Source organism: Galeopterus variegatus, unplaced genomic scaffold, assembly GCF_000696425.1.
Source record: "Galeopterus variegatus unplaced genomic scaffold, G_variegatus-3.0.2 Scaffold1692, whole genome shotgun sequence".
NCBI classification, from domain to species: domain Eukaryota; kingdom Metazoa; phylum Chordata; class Mammalia; order Dermoptera; family Cynocephalidae; genus Galeopterus; species Galeopterus variegatus.
In genome coordinates, this window is record NW_007727803.1 from 131994 (window position 1) to 156907 (window position 24914).

At 36.6% G+C, this 24914-nt stretch overlaps 1 protein-coding gene across 1 annotated transcript in view; it reads left to right on the plus strand.

The window, feature by feature from the left end:
* The window catches only part of OTOGL (otogelin-like), a 164205-nt gene that overhangs the window by 28673 nt on the left and 110618 nt on the right, over positions 1 to 24914 (plus strand). Inside the window, exons 11-22 of the mRNA XM_008578479.1 lie at positions 3784 to 3890; positions 4104 to 4229; positions 5731 to 5839; positions 6729 to 6775; positions 7217 to 7362; positions 8650 to 8773; positions 10438 to 10615; positions 15102 to 15226; positions 18052 to 18261; positions 20469 to 20634; positions 21238 to 21312; positions 23801 to 23853. Coding sequence (XP_008576701.1) covers positions 3784 to 3890; positions 4104 to 4229; positions 5731 to 5839; positions 6729 to 6775; positions 7217 to 7362; positions 8650 to 8773; positions 10438 to 10615; positions 15102 to 15226; positions 18052 to 18261; positions 20469 to 20634; positions 21238 to 21312; positions 23801 to 23853 — 1466 coding nt within the window. The remainder of the gene's footprint in view (positions 1 to 3783; positions 3891 to 4103; positions 4230 to 5730; positions 5840 to 6728; positions 6776 to 7216; positions 7363 to 8649; positions 8774 to 10437; positions 10616 to 15101; positions 15227 to 18051; positions 18262 to 20468; positions 20635 to 21237; positions 21313 to 23800; positions 23854 to 24914) is intronic.

Consider the following 24914-nt stretch of genomic DNA (forward strand, 5'->3'; position numbering starts at 1 on the left):
TTCTTGTAAAAGAAAAGACTAATTTTCAGTTGAGTAAAACAACTTAAATGGCATCTTGGGCAACCTAAGAGGTTTAAGTGTACAAAAGGTAAAGACAAAAAGGAAAGGTTGAGGTAGTATGAAATTGTTTCATTGATAACTATTCCTCTTTAATTAAATTGAGATTATTACAAAAGTAATGAATGTAATGATATTTTCTGGATGTAGAAATAAGCTTATTTGTGACATTAGTTAATTCTGGGTAGAGTGTAGTTATATCTTGATTTATATGTATAGTCTCCAAATTTCAGGGATTATTGAACTAATGCAGGAGATTTAAAAGAGCTCTCCCTTTGCCTAAAATATTGAGTAGTGACTTTACTCAAATATTGAGTAGTGACTTTACAGAATTTTTAAAAAATTCTGTTTTCTATTTGGTTTTATTTTTTATTTAAGAGTTACTTGTTATGTCTCTTTGTTCTTTTACTCAGTCTCTTTTTATGAGGATCCCTGTAGATAGGCCATAGGTCATGGTCCTTATTTAGTCATGTAAATGGAATTAATAGAATTTTAAAAAAATTCTGTTTTCTATTTGGTTTTATTTTTTATTTAAGAGTTACTTGTTATGTCTCTTTGTTCTTTTACTCAGTCTCTTTTTTTGAGGATCCCTGTAGATAGGCCATAGGTCATGGTCCTTATTTAGTCATGTAAATGGAATTAAAAATGTTTCCTATTCCACAGTGACTCATTCTTGGATCATTCTCCAGTGGTCTTTTTAATTGTCTTATCATTAAAACCATTAACACTCATTTCTCAAGGAGGCTGAGATGAAGTATCATTTGGTACATCCAGGAAAGTCATTCTTTATTAGATTATGATATTATTTGGCTGTTGCAACAGCCAAAGTAACAGTGGCTTAAATTAAATTGAATGTTTATAATTCTCTTGTATAAAAATCCAAGCTGGTAAGTGGTCTTGGGTTGGTATCATGGCTCTGCTCCATGAGTTTTTCAATGACTCAGTGATCTTGTTGCTATGTCATCCTCTTGGCCTAGGGTATTTGCTCAATTCTATTGCCAGAACAAGCTCACTCCTACCATGTCCATAATTTAGCCCTTAGAGAGGGAGACAGGAAATAGAGGGCTGGCATCTTCTGATCTGGAAGGTTCAGGCACTGTCCCACTTTTAACCCTTTGGCCAGCGCGTAGAAACATGGCCATACCTAGATGCAAGGGAGGCTGGGAGTGCTGTCTTTGGCTGGGCAGCCATATACACAGAAGGGGAAATTGGGGACAAAAATGAGTCTCTGCTACACCTGCTTCATCTCAAATTTCATCACTGAGAAATTAACACTTTTGTCTTTTGAAATTTTGATATCTTTAGAGTTTGGCTTTTGAAACTTTGGTGTTTTCTCCAGGGTAAATAAAAATAGCAGGATAGAGAAACACCTTGTACTGGCCAAAATCAGCTGATACCTTAAGAGATATGTTTGAGATGGAGAAACTGGATTTGAGGGCAGAGCAGGCATGTAATTCCAGAAGAAGGACGTTCTAGTTGAGTAAGTGGACACCGATGAAATTTGGAAGTGAGATTCTGCCAGAGTTGGCTTTTCATTCCGCTCAATATTTCCCTCAGGACTAGACCTACTTACATTATTTCTTCCATTCTATAAGAAATAGGTGATTCTCTTTATTTCTTGTACTGGAGGACTGCATTATAAGGATCCCGTACTATGAGAATGAAAATGTGAATTGGCTGAACACAAATTAATTTTTAGCTTGGATTATGATGGTATATTGAAATTACTTCCACATACATCTTTTGATCATCTATTTTGAGCTAAGCATTTTGCCACATCTTGAAGAAACAGAAACAATTTAGACATGGACTCTGTCCTAGGAACTCATATTCTAATGGGGAAGAGAAACAGGTCTCCAGCAATAACACAATGCTCTAGATGCAAAGTGCTGTGGATGTGGAGGAGAGAACTACTAACTGTATAAGGGAGAGCCTACCAAAGGTTCATAAAGGAGATGACATCTGAGCTGGAACTTGAAGGATGGTACAATACAGTCCTTGAAATTACACCCTCCTGTTTTGAATTAGGCCCAACCTAGCTGCAAGGAAATGATTTTAATTTTGCCATGCCAAAGTCAATTGATTTAAAAACCACTATTAAAAAAAATTTTTTTTATTGTGGTAAAATATATGCAGCATAAAGATTGCCATTTTTAGCATTTTTAAACATACAATTGTGTGGAATTAATTACATTCACAATGCTATGTGACTACTACCTTGATCTATTCCCCCCCCACAAAACAAAACTTTTTTGTCATCCTAAACATAAACTCTGTACCCATGAAGCAGTAACTTTTCGTTATTCCTTCTCCCTAGAAAAACCTCTATTCTCTAATGCCCATTTTCCTTATTAAAGATAACAGCCAAAATGAAAAAAAAAATAAGCTCATTTTCCCCTGAGTAAATTGGGTTAATAATTTCTTTCTTTCCCAATTGTTGTGAGTTTTTGTGAGATGTACGTTAATGTGCCTAACACAGTTCCTAGAGTAAAACAGACACTTAATAATGGTAAGCGTTTTGGTAATTGTGGCATTAGATTGAAAGACAATATTCACTTTACTGACTTTCTAAACCACTATTAACTGTGGGAAACAATGCACATATTCTAAGGGAAATCATGAACTTACCGTCTTTCTAGGAATTCAACAATTTTAGCTTTCACTGCTTTTTGAAAAGCAGTGTTTCCCTGTTTTTAGGTTTAAAATATTTTCTGAGCTTCTGAAGTTTATATGCTCAGTCCTTTTTTCCTTCTAAAGCTCCGTTAATTGGACTAAATAAGCTACATGGCTCCAATTACAGTAGCACAGGATAAGTGCAATTTGAGGTTGTGGCTTTTACAATAGAGATACTGAAAATGTTACGGTTCACAAAATGCACAGTCTTAAGATCGTTATCTTGTAAGGTATTTAATTATTCAATTTTGAGTTTGGATTGGGTTGAAAAACAAGCTCACTACCTTTTATTAACCTGCTTATTTTATAGGAGCCTTGTTAATTTACTTTGGGAATTGGTAGACCTCTTATAAGAAATTATTGATTGGGGGAGCTCCTAAAATGATTATAAGAAAATAATTAAAGATTATCTTGGCCATGTTATAAAAGTAACTAGATTTAGTAATTTAAAATTGAAAGAATTAAAAATTTTCTTTTAAATATTAAGTTAAATGCTATTTATTCAATCTATCAAAAATATTTTGGAATCTCATTGCTAGGACTGCTGAGAAACCATCAAAGTAGTTTTGAGTGCCACAGATTATTGGTATTGGTTTTATTCCAGCATGTGGATAATCAAGAGCATGGTATCTTAAAAACAAATTTCATACTTGATGTTTTTGTTGCAATAGAATTTTATCGGTTTTAATGGTATTTGGGATTTCTTAAATTCTAAAAGTTCTGAGATGCTTTGTACAGGAGCAAAGCAATATATACCCAGCATTCTGGAAAGAATTTCATAATTAAAATAGAAATCTTTTTCAGTATAGGAGTCCCTTCACTCAAAAGAATAGTGGCCAAATTACTGAAAGACTTTCATGAAGACTATTATCTAAGCTTATTTACCTGGGATCCCATGTTTATGTGTTTTCTGCATGAATGTCCATAATAAGATATATTGTGAGAGACACACATGCTGACATCAATAAATATTAAAATATTCACCATGCACTCAGCTGGCAGGGTTTGTCAATATTTCCTATGTGATTCTGGCTCTGTCTTTTCACTTTCTAGAACTCATGATGATGAAACCTATTGTCGAGCAGCCACAGAGTATGCTAGAGCCTGTTCTCACGCTGGCTACCCTATTCAAGACTGGAGAGATGACTTTCCAGCATGCAGTATGTTTTTTATTTTCCAAGTGCTGTGTACTTTTCTTAATTTTAGGCATATCCTAGAACTCAAAACTTACCTTAGTACTCAAAACTAATTAATTGCAAGGATTTTTATTGATACTATTGTATTTGTAAACTTGTATACTTTTTGAAACATTGATTTTTTTGAAAGAGAGGTGAATAAAATTGACTTACAGCTCCCCTGTTTGCCCGTTTTAGCTGATAAGTGTGATGACAGCCTTGTTCATCGGGATTGCATCAGTTGCTGCCCACCAGCCTGCACATTTGAGAAGCAATGTCTTGGGAGCAATCTCCATTGTCTTGATGGATGTTACTGCCCAGATGGTAAGTGCCTCATGAAGAAACCGTGTCTGCACTCGTGGAAACTAGTACCCAGTGATCTGAGGATCACATCTTGGTCTTGCTATCCTCTCCCAGGACATTAGGGCTGTTGAAATTTTCTACCCTTGGAGGGTTTGGTCCTTGAAGTGACCAGGAGGAATGGCTGCTTTTCTTTAGTAAAAGGCTCATTACTTTGTAAATTTCTCAGGAAACTTGGAATCTAGAGTCCTAAAGTTACCCGTGGCAAATATTTTGTTCTCTTAATATTAAATGATATTTAATAATTTATATACAGTGTTTTCATTTTTTATTTTATTTTATTTTATTTTATTTTTTTGTCTTTTTCCGTGTCCGGCCACGGATTGCAACCCTCGGTGTTGCTCCCGCACCTCGCTCAGCCAGTGAGCGGGAACCGGTCTGTATGTGGGATCCGAACCCTCAGGCGGGAGCGCCGCTGCGCTTCCCAAGTGGCGCACTATCCAGTGCGCCACCGGGCTGGCCCCAGTGTTTTCATTTTTTAAAAGATGAAAGCAAGTTTCAAAAAAAATCCTTCACATTTTTTCAGTACAAGATTTTAATCCTGATGTAGTTTTAGTATTTGAAATGAAGAGTACCTTAGCGCGTGATAAAGGTGGGATTTAAAATAGGAATGACTCTGCTACATTGATAGGCATTTATAAAGAACACTGAGGATTTACTCAAACCTATTTATTTTTACAGATTAAAAAAGAACAGAATGACAGAAAAGCTAAGTGATTTTCCCAGTGTCAAGTACTTAATATGAATAAGGGTTACTTGGAACCAGATCTGTTAACCTCAATTCTTTGTTCTGTCAGTGATACTCAAAGTATGGTGAACCAGTGTGAGTCCTGAGCTGTTTGTTACCAGTCAATGCCAGGATAAGGAGTTTGCACCAGAATATAAATTCATGTACCAAAATATGTCAGGTTTTTTTTTTCTCATAAAGTCTTAATATGAAAAAAATAAGGTCAGCTTAATGAAACAGAGTGATTAATAACGCAGTTGATTTAAGTCCTAGTTCAACCTCCTTTCCTTGTCAGAGAGAAGTAACAAACACAGCCCCACTGTACTACTTTTGGGTAGCGCTGCCTAGCTTTTCATTATCTGTGCGACAATAGTGTAAATCTCTCTCATCTTGGAATGAATAGAAACTAAACTAAGAATATGCTTTCTCCCTCCTTCTCTTTTCCCTCAAATGCAAGGAAACACTGTTTAGTTACCTTTTTTCTTTATGGTGAATCTTAAGTTTTGCTGGCAAGACATGGGATAAAAAAGTTTAAACCCATTGAAATACAGCCTTATAAGGTAGCTACTGATTGAGACCGAGTCAGGTTATCGGTAACCTGATTGAAACTAAAGGAATTTCTGTTTCCAGCACCTAGTATAAGTAGGTGTTCAACAAAAGTTGCTTGAATTATTATAGCCAAAGGTTATAATCATTTTTATTTATTTTGAGAATTTGATATATATTTTTCTTAAATAGGCCTCATAATGGACAATGGGACTTGCATCTCCTTGGAAAACTGTCCATGTAGTTTTCATGGATTAGCTTATTCAGTTGGTTCGAAAATTGAACAAGAATGTACTGAATGGTATGTGATCAATGTATGGATGATTATTTCTGGGTACCCGGCTAGTGGACAGCTTTGTACTGTGATGGATGTTTAAGGGAATATATTATTACTTTTTTTCTTCCAAAAATTCTGAGGCATAGTTTGCACTTGATTTAAACTCTGTGGGGGAGATCTATATTTTCCGTTCTGATGTAATTCTTATTACTTCCCTTGGCAATTCCATAAAATTTAATAACTGTGTGATGAGTCTGTGGCATTTTTTTATTATTCATAGTCTAGTGACTATGATTTTACTTTTGATTTTGCACATGATTTTACTTTTCGAATTTGGTGGTGCTCATGGGATTCTCTATTAGGTACTTGAAAAAGTGACTTTCCATATTACTAATTTTTGGCCATGATTAAAAACATTTAGAATTTCATATTAAATTAGCTAACTGAGATTATGAGCAAACATGAAATCCAGGATATTCTGAACCAAGAAACAGAAGTCAGTGTTGTCAGGATCTTTTCTCTTTGATGTCAGTGTATGTAACTGAAATGCAAACAAATGACTTACAATGTTCTTAGATTCTGATTTCAGTTCCTGTCTTATAGGAACTTCACTTCTGTCTTCCAAAACTCACATCTTTGTGAAGGTGGAAGAAAGAATTTATCTTATATAAGAAGACATTTCTTCTCTCTCTTTAATATCTGATGATCTTTATTATCTCAGTGATTCTTAAGTGTGACTTACATTTAGGGGCTGGCCAGCTCAAAGTTATGAATCAATTGAACTTTTGCAGAGATGTTTTTCAAGTCAGATTATTCTCAACCTATATACATTATATAATAATCAATGCATTGATGCAAACATTAATACAGTTTCTCTGTACCAATTGATTAATATTTTTATAATTTCATTTAGTGTGTGTGTTGGCGGAGTTTGGAACTGCTCTGAGCATGACTGTCCAGGTAATCTTTTAAAATATTTTTAAAGAAAATATTCCAATTTTCTTTAATTTGGGGAGGAAGATAGCACTTATTTTTATGAAAATATCTCATATATAATAAGGGATATAAAAATCTATAAATGTACTTATTCAGAGTATAAATGGAAAATTTGTTAAGTGATACCTTTGAGCAGCAGGCAACGTTGCTAAAAATTTATTTAAGTAGAGCAAATATTACAAACCTGAAAGGTATGTGGAAGAGTTAGGCTTTAATAAGTTTTAAATTTAATTGACTAAGATAATTTAGTCTAGTAAATTTGTCAAACCAGTAAATTTTAAACACTTTAGATTTTTTTGATGTATAATTATTTCCCCTAAGTTGAACCCCTACTTTTTAAGAATTAATACAATTTCTTCCTCCTCCTTCAATGTTTCTTCGTCCTTTTTTTTCTGTTTGTGTTAGTTCAATGCTCGGTTGTGGGTGATTCACATTTTACAACTTTCGATGGTCGACATTATTCTTTTATTGGCATGTGCCAGTACATTCTTGTGAAAGGAACTGGGAAGGATAAATTTACAATTACTTTACAGAAAGCTCCCTGTGAGCAGGTAAGAACAACATCTCAAAATGACCAGAAAAATATTCGCTTATTTTTACTTAAACTTTATGTCTAGGTTAAGAATGGCAACATGAGTGGATATGGTTATTTTCTTCAAAATTAAGGCATTGTTGATTATGAAGATACACCATTATTCTATGCACTACAAAGGAAAGAAAAAAGTGCTGATAATTATTCTATGACATACTGTTGATTACATGATGCATCCTGATTTCAGAGAGATTAAAATATGAAAACAGATGTCTTAAACTAGATAAAATGCTGTATATATAACTGAATTTTCTTTTCTTAAAAGTGGTAGTTTTTGAACATTTCATGCATGATTGCACAATGGACCTAAGTCTTTGTTTACTTTAAAACTAGCTATTTTAAAGATATGATTTTTGGTAGGATTGAACAGGTTTCATATCATTCTAAACAGATCTGGTGAATTTCCTAACATATTGGAATATTTATTTTAGATCTTTTCTTGAAATAAACACGTCGATAATTATAAATAAACCAGATCTTTCATTCATCTCTCTAAATCAGGTAGCCAAAACTTTGCCAAAATCTTTTAATTTTTCTAGTTTTATTCCAATATAAAATAGTTATTTCCAACAAAAATCGTGAACTAGTTTGCTTGGTTTCTTTTCTAGTTTGATTTATTTCTTTGCAATATGTTAGAGTTTGAATTCTCTTTCTACATAAAATCCTATTTCTCTTTTTTTTTCTTTATTGAATTTTTAATGTCTAATATACCAGTAAAATTAATTTGCAGAGGTACTTTATGTGTTACGGAAAACATAATTATTGGCATTTTATTTAAAATGCTTTTTTTTTTTTGTCCTTTTTGAGACTGGAGAGATGACTAGGAAAAGTAAGCCAGTGAGCGCTGTGAGCGCACCGGTCATCCCTATATAGGATCCGAACCTGCGGTGGGAGCGCTGCTGCGCTCCCAGCGCTGCACTCTCCCGAGTGCGCCACGGGCTCGGCCCTAAAACACTTTTATTTAATGTTCTATGTAAAATATCTGTATGTATATGCTATACTTAATGTACTTCATAAAGATATTTTATTGGGCATGGGGCTACATGAAATGGATTATGTAATAGCTACTTTATTATAATAGTTATACTTAAGCCTCTATACACCAGAAATTTTTATTTGCATGTACTCTCTTTCTCCTTTCTTCTCTCTTTTCTCTCCCTCCCCTTCTTCCATCTCTCTGTCTACCTTCCCTTTCTGTTTCTATCTGTATCCCGTTTCTTTCATTAATAATTTGATTTTTATGCAGAACCTTGGTTTGGTCTGCCTTCAGTCTATAACTCTAATTCTGGAGGATGATTTTAGCAAACAAGTGACCCTGAGTAGGGGAGGACAAATCCTCACCAGTCCTAACCAAGGCTTCAATTTGAATGGTAAGAAGCAATGCTAATAATGTACTTTCTTTACATTAGAAACAAAAACAACAACAAACACAAACTAAATGTAGTTCTTTCTCACTGGCTGACTATTGAACATTTGCTGATTGCCTGTGTGTTATCAGTTTCTTAGCTAGAGATAGTGGAGACCACCATGTTTATGGGACCTAGTGTTTACCTCAAGTGGCTTAGAGTCTGGAAGGGAGGAGAGACAAGCAAACAGCCTCTTACAGTAAAATGTGACAAATGCATAAATATGCATAGGGACTTTGCAAGTCTCATTGAGGTGTAGCCCACCCAGCCTTGAGGAGGGGTGTTCAGGAATGGCCAGGAAAGTTTGCTGAAGGAGATAATGCCTCACTGAGCATTTAAAGGTGAGGAATTGTCAGGATGAAGGAGATGGGGAAAGTGTTCCACGCATAGCAAGGAGATATAGGACTGTACAGTATGTTTAGGGGAAACTATAACAAGTTTGGCATTGCTACAGCATGAAGAGGGTAACTGGAAAATGTTCAGAGATGATATTAGGGAAGTAGGTGGGGATGAAACTGGAGAAGGTCTTATGAAACCACATTGTGGTTTCCTGGGACAGGCCCTGTTTATGCCTGCAGTGCAGCATAGTTATTAATAACACTCTCAGAAATGTCCTGATTTGTATTACAAATTACATGCTCATGCTACTCAGCTATCATGATAAGGAAGTTGAACTTGATATGAACCCAATAGGAAATTGTCATTATTTGACCGTTTTTATGTACAGAGATGGCAATCTTGTATGTTTCAACTGAATAAACGATGACTGTTAAGTAGTCGTTTTCTGGTAGACTACTATACCAACAGGGTGGAAGTGACTTTGAGAGGTGCTTCAGAGGGGCATGGACAACAATTCGGATGTCATAAAGTGGGGCATGCAAGGAATAAGGAGGAGATGATCTAAGGCAGTGACAGTAGAGATGGAAAGAAGAGGACAGACTGAAAAAAACATTTAGGAAAAATGTGGTCTGCACTTGGTGCTGGACGGGATCGGTGATGGTGGGGGAAGGGCAAGGAGAGAAATGGAGTGATCAAAGAGTGTTCTCAGATTTTTTGCTTCAGTGACCAGACTGATGGCAAAGACTATGATAAGGATAAGGGAGCAATGAAGAGCGACTCTTCTGGTGGCAAAAGGCATTAGTTCAGTTCTGAACGCAAGTTTCTTGTCTCTAAAGGTGCCTCATAAAATGATACTTTTCAAGTGCTGTGTTCCCCCTATTTGCTGACAGTCTCAAGGGAATTTTTGAGGAAAGTGCCACATCCTTATTGAATTATGACCAATTTTGAGAAAATTTTACCTACACACACAAGTTAAGAAAAAGAGATCAGATTTCAAATGTCTAAGGACTGCCCACTTCTTGGTGAGATGCTTTTGAACTGAAATTATATATTGACCCATATTAAAAATTTGCTTAAAAATCTAGAAAGAAGGGAGAGAGGGGAAATGAGAGGGAGAAAGTAGGCAGAAGGTGTCGAAAATTGGCCCTGCAGCAGAGGCAGAAATGGGAGCCTGCTCCCTGCATGTTCTATCTAGTATCCTCGGAGAAGAGACCTGGTGTTGTACTCTAGCATTTCAGAACACTGTCTACAAATCTCAAAGCTGATTTATGTATGTTCTTTTCCTGCAGGAATTGTTGAAATTCAAACTCTGTCGTCCTTATTTATACTACTAAAAACCACATTTGGTTTAAAGATTCTGTTTGCTATAGATGGGGAAAGAATTTATATTCAGCTCACTAGTGCATGGAAAAGAAGAACATTAGGTCTGTGTGGCACTTTTAATGGGAACATAAGGGATGATTTTCTGTAAGTATGATTTATATATAGCTAACTAAATTGAGTGACTGGTAAATTAGGGGACACAAACTCATCAAAGATATTTACTTAATTAATAATAGCTCAGCAGTCACTGTTCAAAAAGTTTTGCATGGATCATCATATTTAAATTGTATAGCAGTCCCCTGATTAGTAGTATCTTTGTTTTATAGATTAGGAAACTAACCAAGGCTCCAAAGTGGCAAATAAATTATTCAAGTTCACTTAGTTCACATATAGTGGTGCTAGGCTTTGAATTTAGGCAGTGTTGTTCAGCCTGTGGGCTAACCGCTACCTGTTACTCTCTCTTCTGCCACCTATCGATCTTAACAGTATTTTGTTTTTGATAACTTGTTGCCTTTAAAAAAATCTTAATATCATTTTGTATTAGTGGAAGTAATTATACTTTAAAAATATTGAAATCATTTGGTATTTATAATACCTTGAAGGCAACATTTTTGTATCTAAATTAATTGGGTTTTGTGATAGTCGGTGTTTCACTGGAAGAGAAGCAATAAAGTATGTTTGTACCCCTTGTATCCACAAAGCCCTTTTCACCCACACATAAAAAGAAGCAGGGTATGACTTAGTGTAAATGCTTTGTGCACCTGTTAGTGGCTAAAATCACAGTGGGAGCAACGTAAGCATAACATAATTCTCATCCTCTAGGGGTTTGTGTCGCAGCTTGGGGGGGGATAACAATTTTTAAGGACTATGTAGAATCTAAAAAAGTGGAAATCACAGAAGTAGAGTAAAATAGTGGTTGTCAGGGACTGGGGGTGGGGAGATTTTGGTCAGAGGGTACAAAGTGTCAGTTAAACAGGATAAATAAGTTCTGGAGATTTATTATTGTACAGCATGATAACTACAATTAATGTACTGTATACTTGAAAATTGCCAAGAGAGTAGATGTTAAATGTGCTCACAACAAAAAATGGTGAGAATGTGAGGTGGTGGGTTTGTTCCTTAGCTTGATTTAACCATTTCACAATGTGTGCATGCACAAGTATCAAAACACCATGTAGAACACTGTACAATATATACAACTTTTATTTGCCAAGTATACCTTGATTTTAAAAAACAGTAAAAAAAAATTTAGTGTTAGGCAGGGTATCAATCAACAATATATATAAAAGCACTGAGGTGATTTCAAAAAATTAAGTGTTGAACCGTGAGGAGTTTTAGGGGTCTGAAGGCTAAAAGAGTTGGGAGGTTTGCGGGTTCTAAGATGGCGATGGGTCTGGAGCGGCCATGCCAGGAGAGAGCACGATCCTGAGAAGTGTGCGCTGTGATACCAGAGTACTATTTGCATTTCCATGAGCAACAAAAAACGAATAAATCTTTCAACAACAAACCTACATCGACAAACAAGCAACAACAGGTTCGAGGTTTTAGGGCCGACACAAAAGAAGACTCCTGAGAGCGCCCAAGCCCTGCTGCGGGTACGAGCGAGCAGTCCAAGACAACAAAGGCCAAGTAAATCAGCTGAGACGACACAGAAATGGAGTGGAATGCGCCGGACCGGCCCAACTCTGCGAGCTCTGTGAGTCACCCCCAGCCCAGGCCCACTTGCGGGGCAGAAGCCCGTCTGGCTCCCGCCCACCTGGCTCCCACCTACCACACCAGGCTAGGCGCCAGCAACAGCACTGCCTCCATTTTCTCGGGTGGGGGCAGAGACGGCCGGCTCGGATCGGCCAGGCTGGCCCCCTTGGCTTGGCGTGGCTCCTCACTGAGTCGTGCCGCTTGCGTACCTCGACGCAGGGATCCCCGTGGCCTGTGGACTGGCCTACAATCCCACTCCTCCCACGGATCTCCGACGGGGCTGGTAGCGTGGGGAGCCCCCGGCCAGCGTCGGGGGGGCTGGGAAGAGGAGCCCGCCCAGATCGTCTCTCCGCCACACCCTGGGCGTCGGCCACAGATAAACTCCCTCTTCCCGAGAGGCAGATTCCATCTCTGGGGACCTCAGTTTGGAAGAGCCCCTAACTGACTTCTGGTGGGGAAAGGGGTACCCGGAGTCTCCCCGAGCTACATTGAACTTTGCTAGTGAGCCCTCCGAAAAGGCTGACCCGTGCCGTGGAAAGTCAAAGAGGAATTGTATGCTGTATAAAAAAAATTAAGTGTTGAGCTTTGAGGTTATGGCTAGAAGCACAGCAGAAATTTAGAGCAGGTCATTGTGGGTTGGGCAATCAGGGGACATTTCATGGAGAAGCCATTCTCCAAATACCATGATTTAAAAAAAAAATTCATGTGCACATGCTTTTCTTGCTTGGGATTTTCCCCCACTTTTAATCTTTCTTATGAACTCCCATTTATTTTTCAATCCAACTCAGACCTTATTTGCTTTGAAGAAGCTAGCTCATATCCCACCAGACAAAGTTAATTCTGACAATGTGTTTATCTGTCTTATTTGCACACAAAACTGTGAGGGCTTTGAGAATAAGGATCATTTCCTTGGTCCTTGTGTTCGTAGGAATTAACATGGAACCTTAAAGACAGTGGAAACTCAAGTTGAACTGAAGTAGAACTTTCAATGAGACATGAGATTTGGATGAGCAAGGAGAACTGGCATTTGAAATGAAAAATTTCAAAAAAGAATTTCTGTACCTTGTCTCCTGTGTGATTAATTTCTTTTTAGGTTATTTAGATTTTTGTTTTATTTATTTGTAGGTCAGAATATTTCTCCTCCTTGTTGTCAGAATGGGTTAGTCAATGTTTAACAGATGGCAGATCTGTCTGCTTTTTTTTAAGGCACCAATCTCCTTCGTGTGTAAACATTCAGGCGTGATACGAGTGCAGGATAATATTTCAGAGTCAGAGGTAACTTTCAAACATTGATTAGTTTTTCAACTTAAGGAGTTAGAATTCTTTACCTCACAAAGGTTAATGCAAATCTGCAAACATAGTGGAATGAAAAATATTAATTACTTGAAAATTTATATGTCAATCAACCAGGGTGAGCTAAATAATTTTATAAAATGAAATACAGTAAATAACTGGGCTCACAATTTCAGCTCTTAATTTTATTTTATTTTATTGCTTTTTTATATGTCAATCAACCAGGGTGAGCTAAATAATTTTATAAAATTAAATACAGTAAATAACTGGGCTCACAATTTCAGCTCTTAATTTTATTTTATTTTATTGCTTTAAGTAAACTAAGTCAAATAGGAGAGCCAAGCCCTCAGCTCCTCCCGAGAACCTTGACTACACTCATCATGACCCTGACCTATTGTATTGTCCTTTGGAAGGGTGGAGAGGAAAAGAGAGGGAAAGAGTGAAAGAGCTAGCACAAGTCATGCAATTGCTTTGAGTCTCAGTGTTCTTATTTGAACAAAATGAGATTTTGCACTAGGTATTTGTTATAATTCTTTGCAGTTCTAGAATGGCTTGATATTGAGGAATAGGAAAAGTAAGGAAAGGGGAAAGTATGGGGACAAGGGAATGGCTTACACAGCTCCCTTTTTTGTCCTCTCTCATTCAGTGTGGTGAGAAGCTCCATAAAGTTGGTGGTGATGGAGCTAAATGGTAACCAAAGTAGTTAATCTGTTAGGACACTATACAGAGCTGATATAAAGCCAACTCTTATGCTTGATCATGTTGACAATTAACATGGCCAGGGCTTGTGGTATGGTCAAAAGCTTCCTACAGAAGACCTAATTCAACTTTATTCTGTAAGTAGTTTTGACAGTGGCCTAGTGTCTAATAGGGATTGTCACTTAATAAATGTTGGATGATGATAACAAATCTTGATGGCTGCTGGAAGTGGAATTGCAGTGTTTGGCTCGTAAACACTGATGTGATTTATAAATCTTACTTCAGGAAAGGTAGATATTTCTCTTCCACTTTAGTTTGCTAAGGAAACTGAAGTAACCCCACTGGGGTGAAGTGTGCCTTCATATCATTTTCTTTCAATTTTCATTTGGTTTGTTTGCCTACTTCATGATGGAACCTCAGTATTTCAGTCCTCATAGGAAATTGAAGTATTCAACCAGAAATATAGACTATTTATTCTATGAGACATTTGTCTTCACCCAGAAAAAAAATTGTGTGAACAACCCACACACTCTACATGCACCCTACACCACACACACATTAAAGTTTTGGTTGTGTGAGTGATGTTTGGTTAAGTCGGTGAGAACTAGGGTTGAATTTTGACTTTGACACTTATCAACTTAGTGAAATTTAATATTTCTCTAAGTTTCTGCTTTGCATTTTCTGTAAAATGGGGATAATGGTGTGTTTTTTTTACAAGTCTGAGATGAAGATTAAAACCATGTGTGTTCACAGTTTGACACATTGTAAAGTCTCAGTAACAGGAAGCTAATACCATTGTACATTTTTCAACTAGTAGAAAATTTCAAGCCCTTAGATTTCTTTGTACATTTAAAAAATAATATTCTCTTATTGAAATGTTTGAAGAGTATGAATAAATAAAATGAAGAGACATGCTAAGATGAACATTATCTTTGCTTTCTAGTTCTCCATCAGGCATGATAGAAGGTACCCCGCAACTTCATGCAAATGCTTGGAGAGTTTCCTCTACTTGTTTCGCACCTGTTCACGTCCCAGTGATAGACCCCTGTAACATTAATCAACAAAACAGTAAGTCTCATTTCTGCACATAAACTTAGGGAAAAGTTCTAGGTATTACTATAATTTGGTAAAATTAGATAATAATCTTAAATTCTGATTTTCTTTGTTATGGTAAAAATCAATGCTGTTCCTTAGATATTTTTGTTTACTATTATGCCTTCACATCTGATTTTTTATGTAATCTAGGTTACTTAAAGAAATAGAATATTACTATTTTCTTTACTACTTTGCATTCATAAATTTACTAATTTTAGGTGCTTAGAAATCTCTTCTTCCCAAATGTGGGCTAGCATTTTGGAGCTTTCAGAGTCTTTAAATGCTAAAGAAAAGTCTCTAGAAATAATGGTGCTATAGTCCTGGGACTTCAGTTTCATAGTGTCACAGCTTCAAGTGGCTTCTCCTGTTCATTACCATCCTGTTACAAATCCCTACTTACAGCACATATTATGGCTTTCTGAGCAGGAAGCCAGTGATCCAAGAAGGCTTTGTGCCATCAAGTGGGCAACAATTTGAGATGGCCATACTCCAGAGTTCCAATTTGCAGTGACAGTGCAACTTACATGCCAAGAATTTTTGGATGCATTTTTTTCTTACTAAAGCCATAGCAAACCATGTTAAAGGCTAGTTTTCGTCTCAATAAATGAAGAAATATATTTTTTTCTTTTGGTAAAATAATTTTATGAAAAAATTAATGTGCATACTTAAATAGGTACTCATAATTTTTATTTGTTTTTAAAGTTATTTTGACTAGTTTACTCCTTTTATGTAGTTAATTTTTTTCTTTTGGTAAAATAATTTTATGAAAAAATTAATGTGCATACTTAAATAGATACTCATAATTTTTATTTGTTTTTAAAGTTATTTTGACTAGTTTACTCCTTTTATGTAGTTATTTTTATATATTATTAATATTGGGTGAGAATCCATGAGCAGCCAGTACAATTTCTGGATTTCATAGTGGTTGTGTGGAAGGATTCTGTTGATTGTCATTTGGTTTTTATTATTAACATATAGTTTTGGCGTACTGGAAAGAATATGCAATAATCTTGCTCTTAGTGCTGCTTTTAAAAAAAATCTAAGCCAGCTTTTCAACTAGAAGAAGATTGGTCATTTTTCATATCTTAATAGGAGGGCTAGACTGGAGTTTTTTGGTCTCTATGATTTATTACTTTTAATCTCATTCTCATTTAACAACACTATCTTTCATCCTGCCACCAACTTTTCTAATCTACTCCTCCAATTGGTCTCTTTCGGTTTGTTTCTAGCTTTCTTGGTTTCTTCTGGGGTATTGCAGCAACTTTACTTTCTATTTTTTAATAACATGTAAAAGTTGAAGTAGAGTCCAATTGATAAATTTAGTTTTCCTCTGGTCACTTCTTTAGTTACTTCCTTTATTATATGGCATTTTGCTTTATCACCTTTCTTCCCAAACCACACGTGTTCTATGATATATATCTTAGATATTATCCTTGTTTTACCTTTATCACAAACTGTGATTTTGTTTCTAAATTCAAATGGATAAATTCAGGAAGAATTTCCCCAAAGAAAGGAAAATAAATAGACAAAAGTCAATAACTTTGATCTGAGTTCTGAAGGATATTTTTTCAAGGGATCTTCTTGAGTTATCTTTTACTTAATATCAGTGGGAGTATATTTTAGTCTACAACTACTTAGGGCACACAATAAAGATCTCATTGTTGTATTACTTTTCTCTTTTAGGATCCTTAGGGTTAAGAGTATGTTTGTCAACAATATATTGCTATAGTCTAAGTCATTTGTGTTCATATACATATGCATACTTAATACAAAAACATAATACTTGGGTAATTGCCACATGTTTTCTCACAAATAATAAATATATTTATAATACTCAATAAAATTAGCTCAGTATAATTCCTTAGTAGTGGAAAAAGTCTGATCTCCAACAGCTTATCTGGTCTCTCAAAGACTATCACAATGTAAAGACTGATTAATTTTATCAGTGAGGAAATTGATACAACCTAAGTCCACTACACCAAAGAACTACAGACCTTAGCCTTTTTCAGAAAAGAATGTAGATTGTTTTGTCAAAGTTGGTTACTCCTATAAAGGATTACATCCGATCAGTCATTCTCAAGGAAAAATATCAACAAATTTCTAGAAGTGGTTACACAAATCCCTACGCCCCCATAGTTTGATAGATATATCTCATGGCCTTTAGCATATGTTCCAATCCCTAATTTCTGTTCACTATTCATTTAATCATGCAATCATAGATTCATCGATAAAACATTATTGAGCTCTGCTCCTAACATCCACCAAACATTGTGTACTGTGTATTGTGCAGACCTTGAGTTCAGTGACTACGTGGCATCTACCACCTTGCCATTCACCTCAGACTCCATCAGAATGAGATGATTTCCAATCCTTCCTGGATAATGATGTATTTCACAGAGTTGCCATAACATCCACAATCTGGAGCCACTTTAATTATGTGTGGATGTCTGGAAATAAGCCTCCCAATACTCCCCAATTCTTGATAGCAGGTTTCCTAGGATGATCCTCAGGCAATGGGGTGATTGATGCCATCGTTCATTACTATCAACCCTTCTGTTACTCATGTTATTCAGGAACAATAAACTTTTTTTTTTGAATATGGATTAAGTGCTGCTACTAATATTACCAAAAACATAAACAAAAATTGTGTAAGCTGAAAATACTGGGTCTCAAGTAAAGTAATATAAAATACAGTGTATTTCTAGGAAAGCAAGATGCTTGAATAATTCTGGAACTTGATATTAGGGGTAAGAGCTGCACTAGTAAATGAGGTGCTAATGGGGTTCTTTGTCTGTCAGTTGGGTATGCCGCACACTGTGATGTCATCCACCAGGAGCTCTTTGCTCCGTGCCATGTCTACATTAGCCCTGGGCTGTACTACCAGCTGTGCCGCCATGATGCATGCAGGTGTGGAAGCGCCTGCCTCTGCAATGCTCTTGCCCACTACGCCTACCTCTGTGGCCAGCATGGTGTTCCCATCGATTTTAGAACTCAGATTTCATTCTGTGGTGAGTACGATGGCACAGATAAAGACTATCAGATAACACTTTAGAGATTTTTGCTTGTAATTACTGCTTTTATTTTTTAAACAAAAGGTCAATATTGCCTATAAGTTATTTGAAATATTTCTATAATGTACAAACACAAAGAACAAATGAAATACCTAGGTTCTTAAAATTGGAGATACATGGCATAAGACCAATAACTTGAAAGGTCAATATTGCCTATAAGTTATTTGAAATATTTCTATAATGTACAAACACTAAGAACAAATGAAATACCTAGGTTCTTAAAATTGGAGATACATGGCATAAGACCAATAACTTGACTATTTTCATTATAAGCATAATTATGGTGTAACTGTATATTTTGAAATATGCAACAGAAATATTTTTAAAAATTTGAAAAATTCTTATCATGGAGATATCATTTCTAAATATTGGAAAGTATGGAAAAGCATTATGTGATATAGTGATACAGTTGATTTGTAGTTAAACAGGTATATTATGCAACAGGCAATTATCAACTCAAGTTCTTGGGGCTCTAATCCTCATGGTTATGGTGTCTGCTGGTTTCTTTCATGGTATATTGTTTTCTTGTGTGTTCTATAATTTTTTTTTATTGGCTAATCTTTATCTGGCCCCCCACAGCCCCCATTAGAATCTTATGACCCGGGTTTTATGGGTACCACTCTCCACTCCCACTTCTCCACTCCCCCAGTGGTTTCACAAAGCTTTTTCCAGTCACTCCAGGGGTATCACTGGCCAGTGTTAATGTTAATTGTTCAGCTTTGGCTTTCTAAGAAAAAAATAATGTAAATATAAAAGTACTGTAAATTCATATACCAAACCTATGTGGGATATAAGTCTAGGATTTTGATTTTTTAGAGGTAACTTTGTTTCATCACAGCCTGGCAGTTAGAGAGGCTTTCCTGACATCTTCCTGTACTGTGAGCAGATTTCTTCTAGTTCAGGAATCAACCAAATACAACCATTGGGCCTCCTGAGTTTTTGCAAATAAAATTTATTGGAATGCATTCATCCCCATTTATTTAGGTGTTGTCTCTGACTGCTTTTGTGCTACAGTGGCAGAGTTGAGTAGTTGTGACAGAGACAGTATGACCTGCAAAGCTGAAAATATTTACCATTTGGCCCTTTACAGAAAAAGTTTTCTGACCCCTACTTTAGTCCGTCCTTTCATCTGAGGATGTTGGTCTTTGAGCGTCCAAGTTATGGGTCTTCCAATTCCTTGCCTTGTAAAGAACCAACTTTCATCTTCCATTCCCATTTGGGTTAAATCCAAGGTCCAAAATTATTGGGATTGATCCTACCCTCCTCCACTCAAAGTTTTGGGTTTTATTTTTCTTCTCACTTCTGGCATCTCAGAATGTCCCCCCATTTTTTTTTTTTTTAAAACAAGGTCAATTATATATTTAAAATAATTTCAATTATGTTTTATCTAGAATTTTACAGATGTTTATACAACTGTGTTTTTAGATTATTCTGGTTTGCATACCATAATCAGTTCACTTTGGTCTGAAGAGAAAGATGTCCCCCCATTTTTTTTTTTTAAAAAACAAGGTCAATTATATATTTAAAATAATTTCAATTATGTTTTATCTAGAATTTTACAGATGTTTATACAGCTGTGTTTTTAGATTATTCTGGTTTGCATACCATAATCAGTTCACTTTGGTCTGAAGAGAAATTGGAAGGGTTTAGAAAAAGTGTACGTATGATTAAGAAGGAAAAAACAAACAAACTATGAGTATGGATCAATAAAATCAAATTTTGTTGTGTTTGTAGAAGACTAAAAGTTTGTGTAGGTTTAAAGAAGGTGATGACAGTATAGCAGTACATAGATTTAAAATGTAAAGACAGGAAGTTTATTTGGACATACAAAAGACATTACATATGAAAAAAATAGGGTATAAGAATGTTAAAATTAAAATTACAGAGTGTTATAAAATGTCACTCTTAAAAATATTTTGAAACAGAAATTTTGTTCTTCTGTTATACTTCTCCTGAGGCCAAGAATTGTTTTATCTATCATCCACCTATTTACTTATTTCTGTTACAGGATTCTGTAATGTTCTGTGCTAATTGATGTAAGGCATCTTTTTGTTTCATCATTTATCGATAACAGACCTCTAAGCAAATATCAATGTTTCTGTGCCCCGTGGAAATCTTTCTCAAGTGCGCCTCTTTGTCCTTAGCCGTGGTGTGCCAGCAGGGCATGTTGTACCATCACTGTTCCTCATTCTGCCGCCGTTCCTGCATTTCTCTCTCTTCCCCGGAGCAGTGCAATGACGACTGCGCTGAAGGCTGCAACTGTCCCGAAGGCAAATTCTATGAAGACACACTTAACTTTTGTGTGCCCATGTGAGTGACAGAAATGGGTTGACAGCATTTAGATCTTATCTCTTATTTTTCTCATAGGTTAGTTAAATGGGCTTTCATGCTTGTTTCTTTGATATTTCTTATCGTCTTCACTTTTTTTCTTTTAACCTTGCACATGTTCACAGATAGCTATAGAAAGAGCTAAGGACTCTGATGGTTAACCCTGAAGTTTATTCCTACTTGTTTTTACCATATCCAAATCAATAAGAAGGTTTATGTTTCACTGTCATGTGGCAAATTTTAGTAGTAGCAGTATTGTAATGTCTGTCAGCACTCAATAGGGTTAAGTGATATGCCAGTGAGGGTTCTCTGAAGTGCATTCAGTGAGTTCTTGGGACTAGAACAACACAGTTGGTGAGTTGTATTTCAGAAAACAAAATCTGAGGCTACAAAATACTTCACACCAAATGGTTTCTGCCTTTTGTATAAGATTGGATGCAGCCTCACAGAATAATGCCAACTTTAGAGTGTGCCTTACAATGACCAATACAGAGAATAGAGCATAGGGTCTGCTTGAATATTTTACTAGTTTTTGAAAAAAATTATATCTTATTTTATTTACTTGGCCTTTTCTTTTTCTTATAGATTTCACTGCCGGTGTCATTATAGGGGCAGCGTTTATCAACCTGGAGAGCTCATCCCAACACCCTCAGGCTTATGGTAGGTCTCAGTGATGCGGATTGTACTTGAGAAATGACACGTGCTAATACGACTTCTTAACCAAAACTGGAAGTTGAGTTGTGACTTCTGTAATTTAAAAACTAAAGATCACATAACCTCTAAATATGTTACAACTACATGTACTTGTATATATTAAGTATATATACACAACCATATATACACACACACACACAATACATGTATATGTTGCATTTCAACATGGAATGCCCAACTCTTATAACCACAGAAAAAACTTATGAATTTAAGTGTCACATTATAAAAGGGAAACCCTTTGATCAGTTTTGTTTCTTAGAAATTAGGGGTGAGGTGGGTGTTTAAATACTGTATGTTACTGAGCAATTTTAGTTTTGTGGTTCATCTCCTGGCTCAAAAAAAAAAAAAAAAAAAAAAGCAATTCCAAAATAGATATAAGCAATGTCACATACAGTAGTAAGTGAACCTCCTCCCCAGGAACCTCAATACTAGTGAGATAACAACTATTTATAGGATAACACTCATTCAGGTTGTAACCTGTCTGTTAAAAATGCAGGCATGTTCGTGCAGCAGTCCACATTTATCTATATCCAACTCCTAACCTCCTGCTTCTAGTTGCACCACAGGTGCCCACAGACAATAATAGACAGTAGATAATAGTAATAGCAATAATAATATTTAAGCATTACTGTGCACCTTCTATGGTCCTGGCACCATTCTAAGTGTTTTACATCTATTATTAAAATACTTATTCATCACTATAGCCCTAAGAGATAGGCACTGCTGCTTTATCCCGATTTACAGGTGAAGTGAAGAAGGCACAGGTGGCTAAGCGACTTGATCATAAAACTGGGGTTAATCCCCAGCACCTGGTTCTGCAGTGCTTGCTCTCCTGCAGGCTTTGCTCTGCAGCTTTTCTCTTCACAGCAGAATATTGCTTATGCTCAATTTACCTTTTTTGTCATCTCTACCTCCCTGCCTCCCACCCCCTAATCAAGACACAAAGGCAACCAGCTCCTGGATCTTTCTCTAGCAGGTGGTACTACTAGCCACATAGTTTCCTGAGGCAGAAATCTGGGAATTATTTTTGACTCCTTCTGTTCAACACACCTAGCCAATAAATCCCCAACACTTTTTGGACTTCACTTTCTACATAGGGTTGAAAGCCATTCCTTCCTTCCCTCACCACTGCCTTAGCAATGTCTCTCACCCTGTCTGCCTTGGACCTTTCTATCTGCTCATCCTGCCTCTAGTCTTGCCCCCTTCTATTCTGAGGTGGAATTGAACACCATTCAAGGTGTCATGTCACTTTTGAATTTAACATAATTGAGTTTATTTATATAAACTTAGCAAAGACAAAGTAATTGTTTCTCCTCCATGAGAAAAATAAAAATTCAGTTAGTATAGTGAATGACATTTGCCGCCCATTTTAAAAAGTGTGTGTCCCAGAATGAGTATGATGTGGAAGACCTGGATTTGTGATCTGACACCTGCCTGTCTCTGTTCCTGTATGCCATTCACAGTGTGAGCAAATCACACCTGTGGGTATTGTTCCAGGGTTAAACCATGCATGAGCATATTTTTCATGTGATGTGGCCCTTATACATGAGTCAGCTTCTTCATCTGGGCTCAAATATAGGATCTTGATCTGTTCCAAAGCTGAAGGAAAAACTGTGTGGGGTTATGGAGAGCTGGTGTGTTATTCTCTATCATGCTATCTTAAGGGATTTTCAAGGCTAATTTACCTGTATGTGATTTTCGCCTTATGCCCTGACTTGAGAACCTAGATTGCAAGGGAGATGTGACTCCACTCTATCTTCAATGCTGCCGCAGGCACAATTTTCCTAAAATTCAAGCCAACCATATCACTTCTTCATTCAAGGTCCTCAGTGACCCACCTCAGGGATAAAATCTTAGCATCTTAATAGGAGCTGGCTTCTGCCTCTTTTGCAATCAGCATCTCCTGTCACTTTGTTACACAGGACACCATTTTACCCCTTCATGGTTTATTCATGTTTCCACTGAGTGTTCCAGCTTTCCTACCTTATCCACATCATTACCTCCATCCCTTTTTCAGCACTAATCAGACTTTACTTCCTTTTACTGCCCTGATGTTAATTTCTTACAGATTTTAAAATTTATTTTGTTTTACTTCCATCTCTTAAATGTCATGCTGCATAAATCACTTATTTGTATGTTTTTCTCTCTTGCTAGAATATAAACACTCGGGTAAAGACTATAAATTTTGGTCTTTGTATCCCCCTTGCCTATCACAATAGCCCCCACATATAGGTGTTTGATAAAAAAATGTATTGAATTGAAATAGCTCTCTTTCAAATTGTATCTAAGGCAACAACATATTTGTAAAAAAAATATGTGAGAAATAAATAACATTCGTATATTTACTCATTCAATTTTTTCACATTACATTGTTGTAGAAGTACAGAAAAAACCTGATGTTTGGGTTCATAAGCGAACTATTTTTTACTTCTAGCCAGTGTTCAAATGGGACTGTGAAATGTGATGAATTAGCAACGCCCTCTGCTGGTAAGTTCCCAGTAGATGCTTTCCCTAGGGAGAATGCAGCTCTGGTACTGCCCCCGCTCTTCTGGCAGAAGTCATCAATCCATCACAGCCCTCCTTGCCACTGTGCAGGAATATAGCCTTGGGAGTGTTTATCAGCATGTGCTCCAGTGCTTCCTAACTTTGTTTACATTGAGAATTACAGTATTCATCAGACAGTCTGTGGGGAGGTGAACATGCATGGCTGCTTAGGGCAGAGCTGATCACCCAGGGACGCTGCTTAGACACGGCCTATCCCTGACCCACCTCAAGTGCCCAAGGGTTTTAGGGATATACATCCAGGCACCTGTTGTAATTCATTTGTGGAACAGCACTGGGGAAACTTTACTCTAGATGAGCACTTCTCAGATTTTAGTGTGCACACAATCACCTGGGGATCTCGTCAAAATGCAAGTTCTGATTCAGTAGGTTGGGGGTGATGTCCGAGAGTCTGCATTTCTATGGATGGCCAAGGTGATGTTCATGCTGCTGGTTCCTGGGCTACATTTTGAGTAGCAAGACTCTGAGACCAGTAGCAATCAATTAAGAATGGCATGTAAAATGACATCTACTGCCATCTCTCTTTAGAATGTCATTGTACACTTGAATATCTTTCCTAAGATCCTATACGTTAGGGGACCCTATATATTATTTATTTTCATTATATAAAGAGCCTTGATTTCCCAGTCACTATGGAGAAATTCTAGGCAAATAATAAACAACACTTACTTTCACAGATTTTGATGGACTGGAAGAATGTAGGTTGGTAAAAGCAATTAGGAACTATTGCTTTGTTATTTATTTGAATCACCAGGTATATACTATTATAAATGAGATTTGAATCATATGTCCCAGGTTTACTTTCTGAGGATTCAGGCTAGTCTGGGGTTTCTTTACAGGGCAGGTTCATGGGCCACTCTCATATTCAGGAGCACAGGGCATCCTTGCTTTGCTCCCTTTGCTTCAGGGTGACTCATAATTGAAGAAGGGAAACCTAAGAGTCTAGCCTTCCCACAGAGGAATCTACAAGATCTGATCCCTTTGGC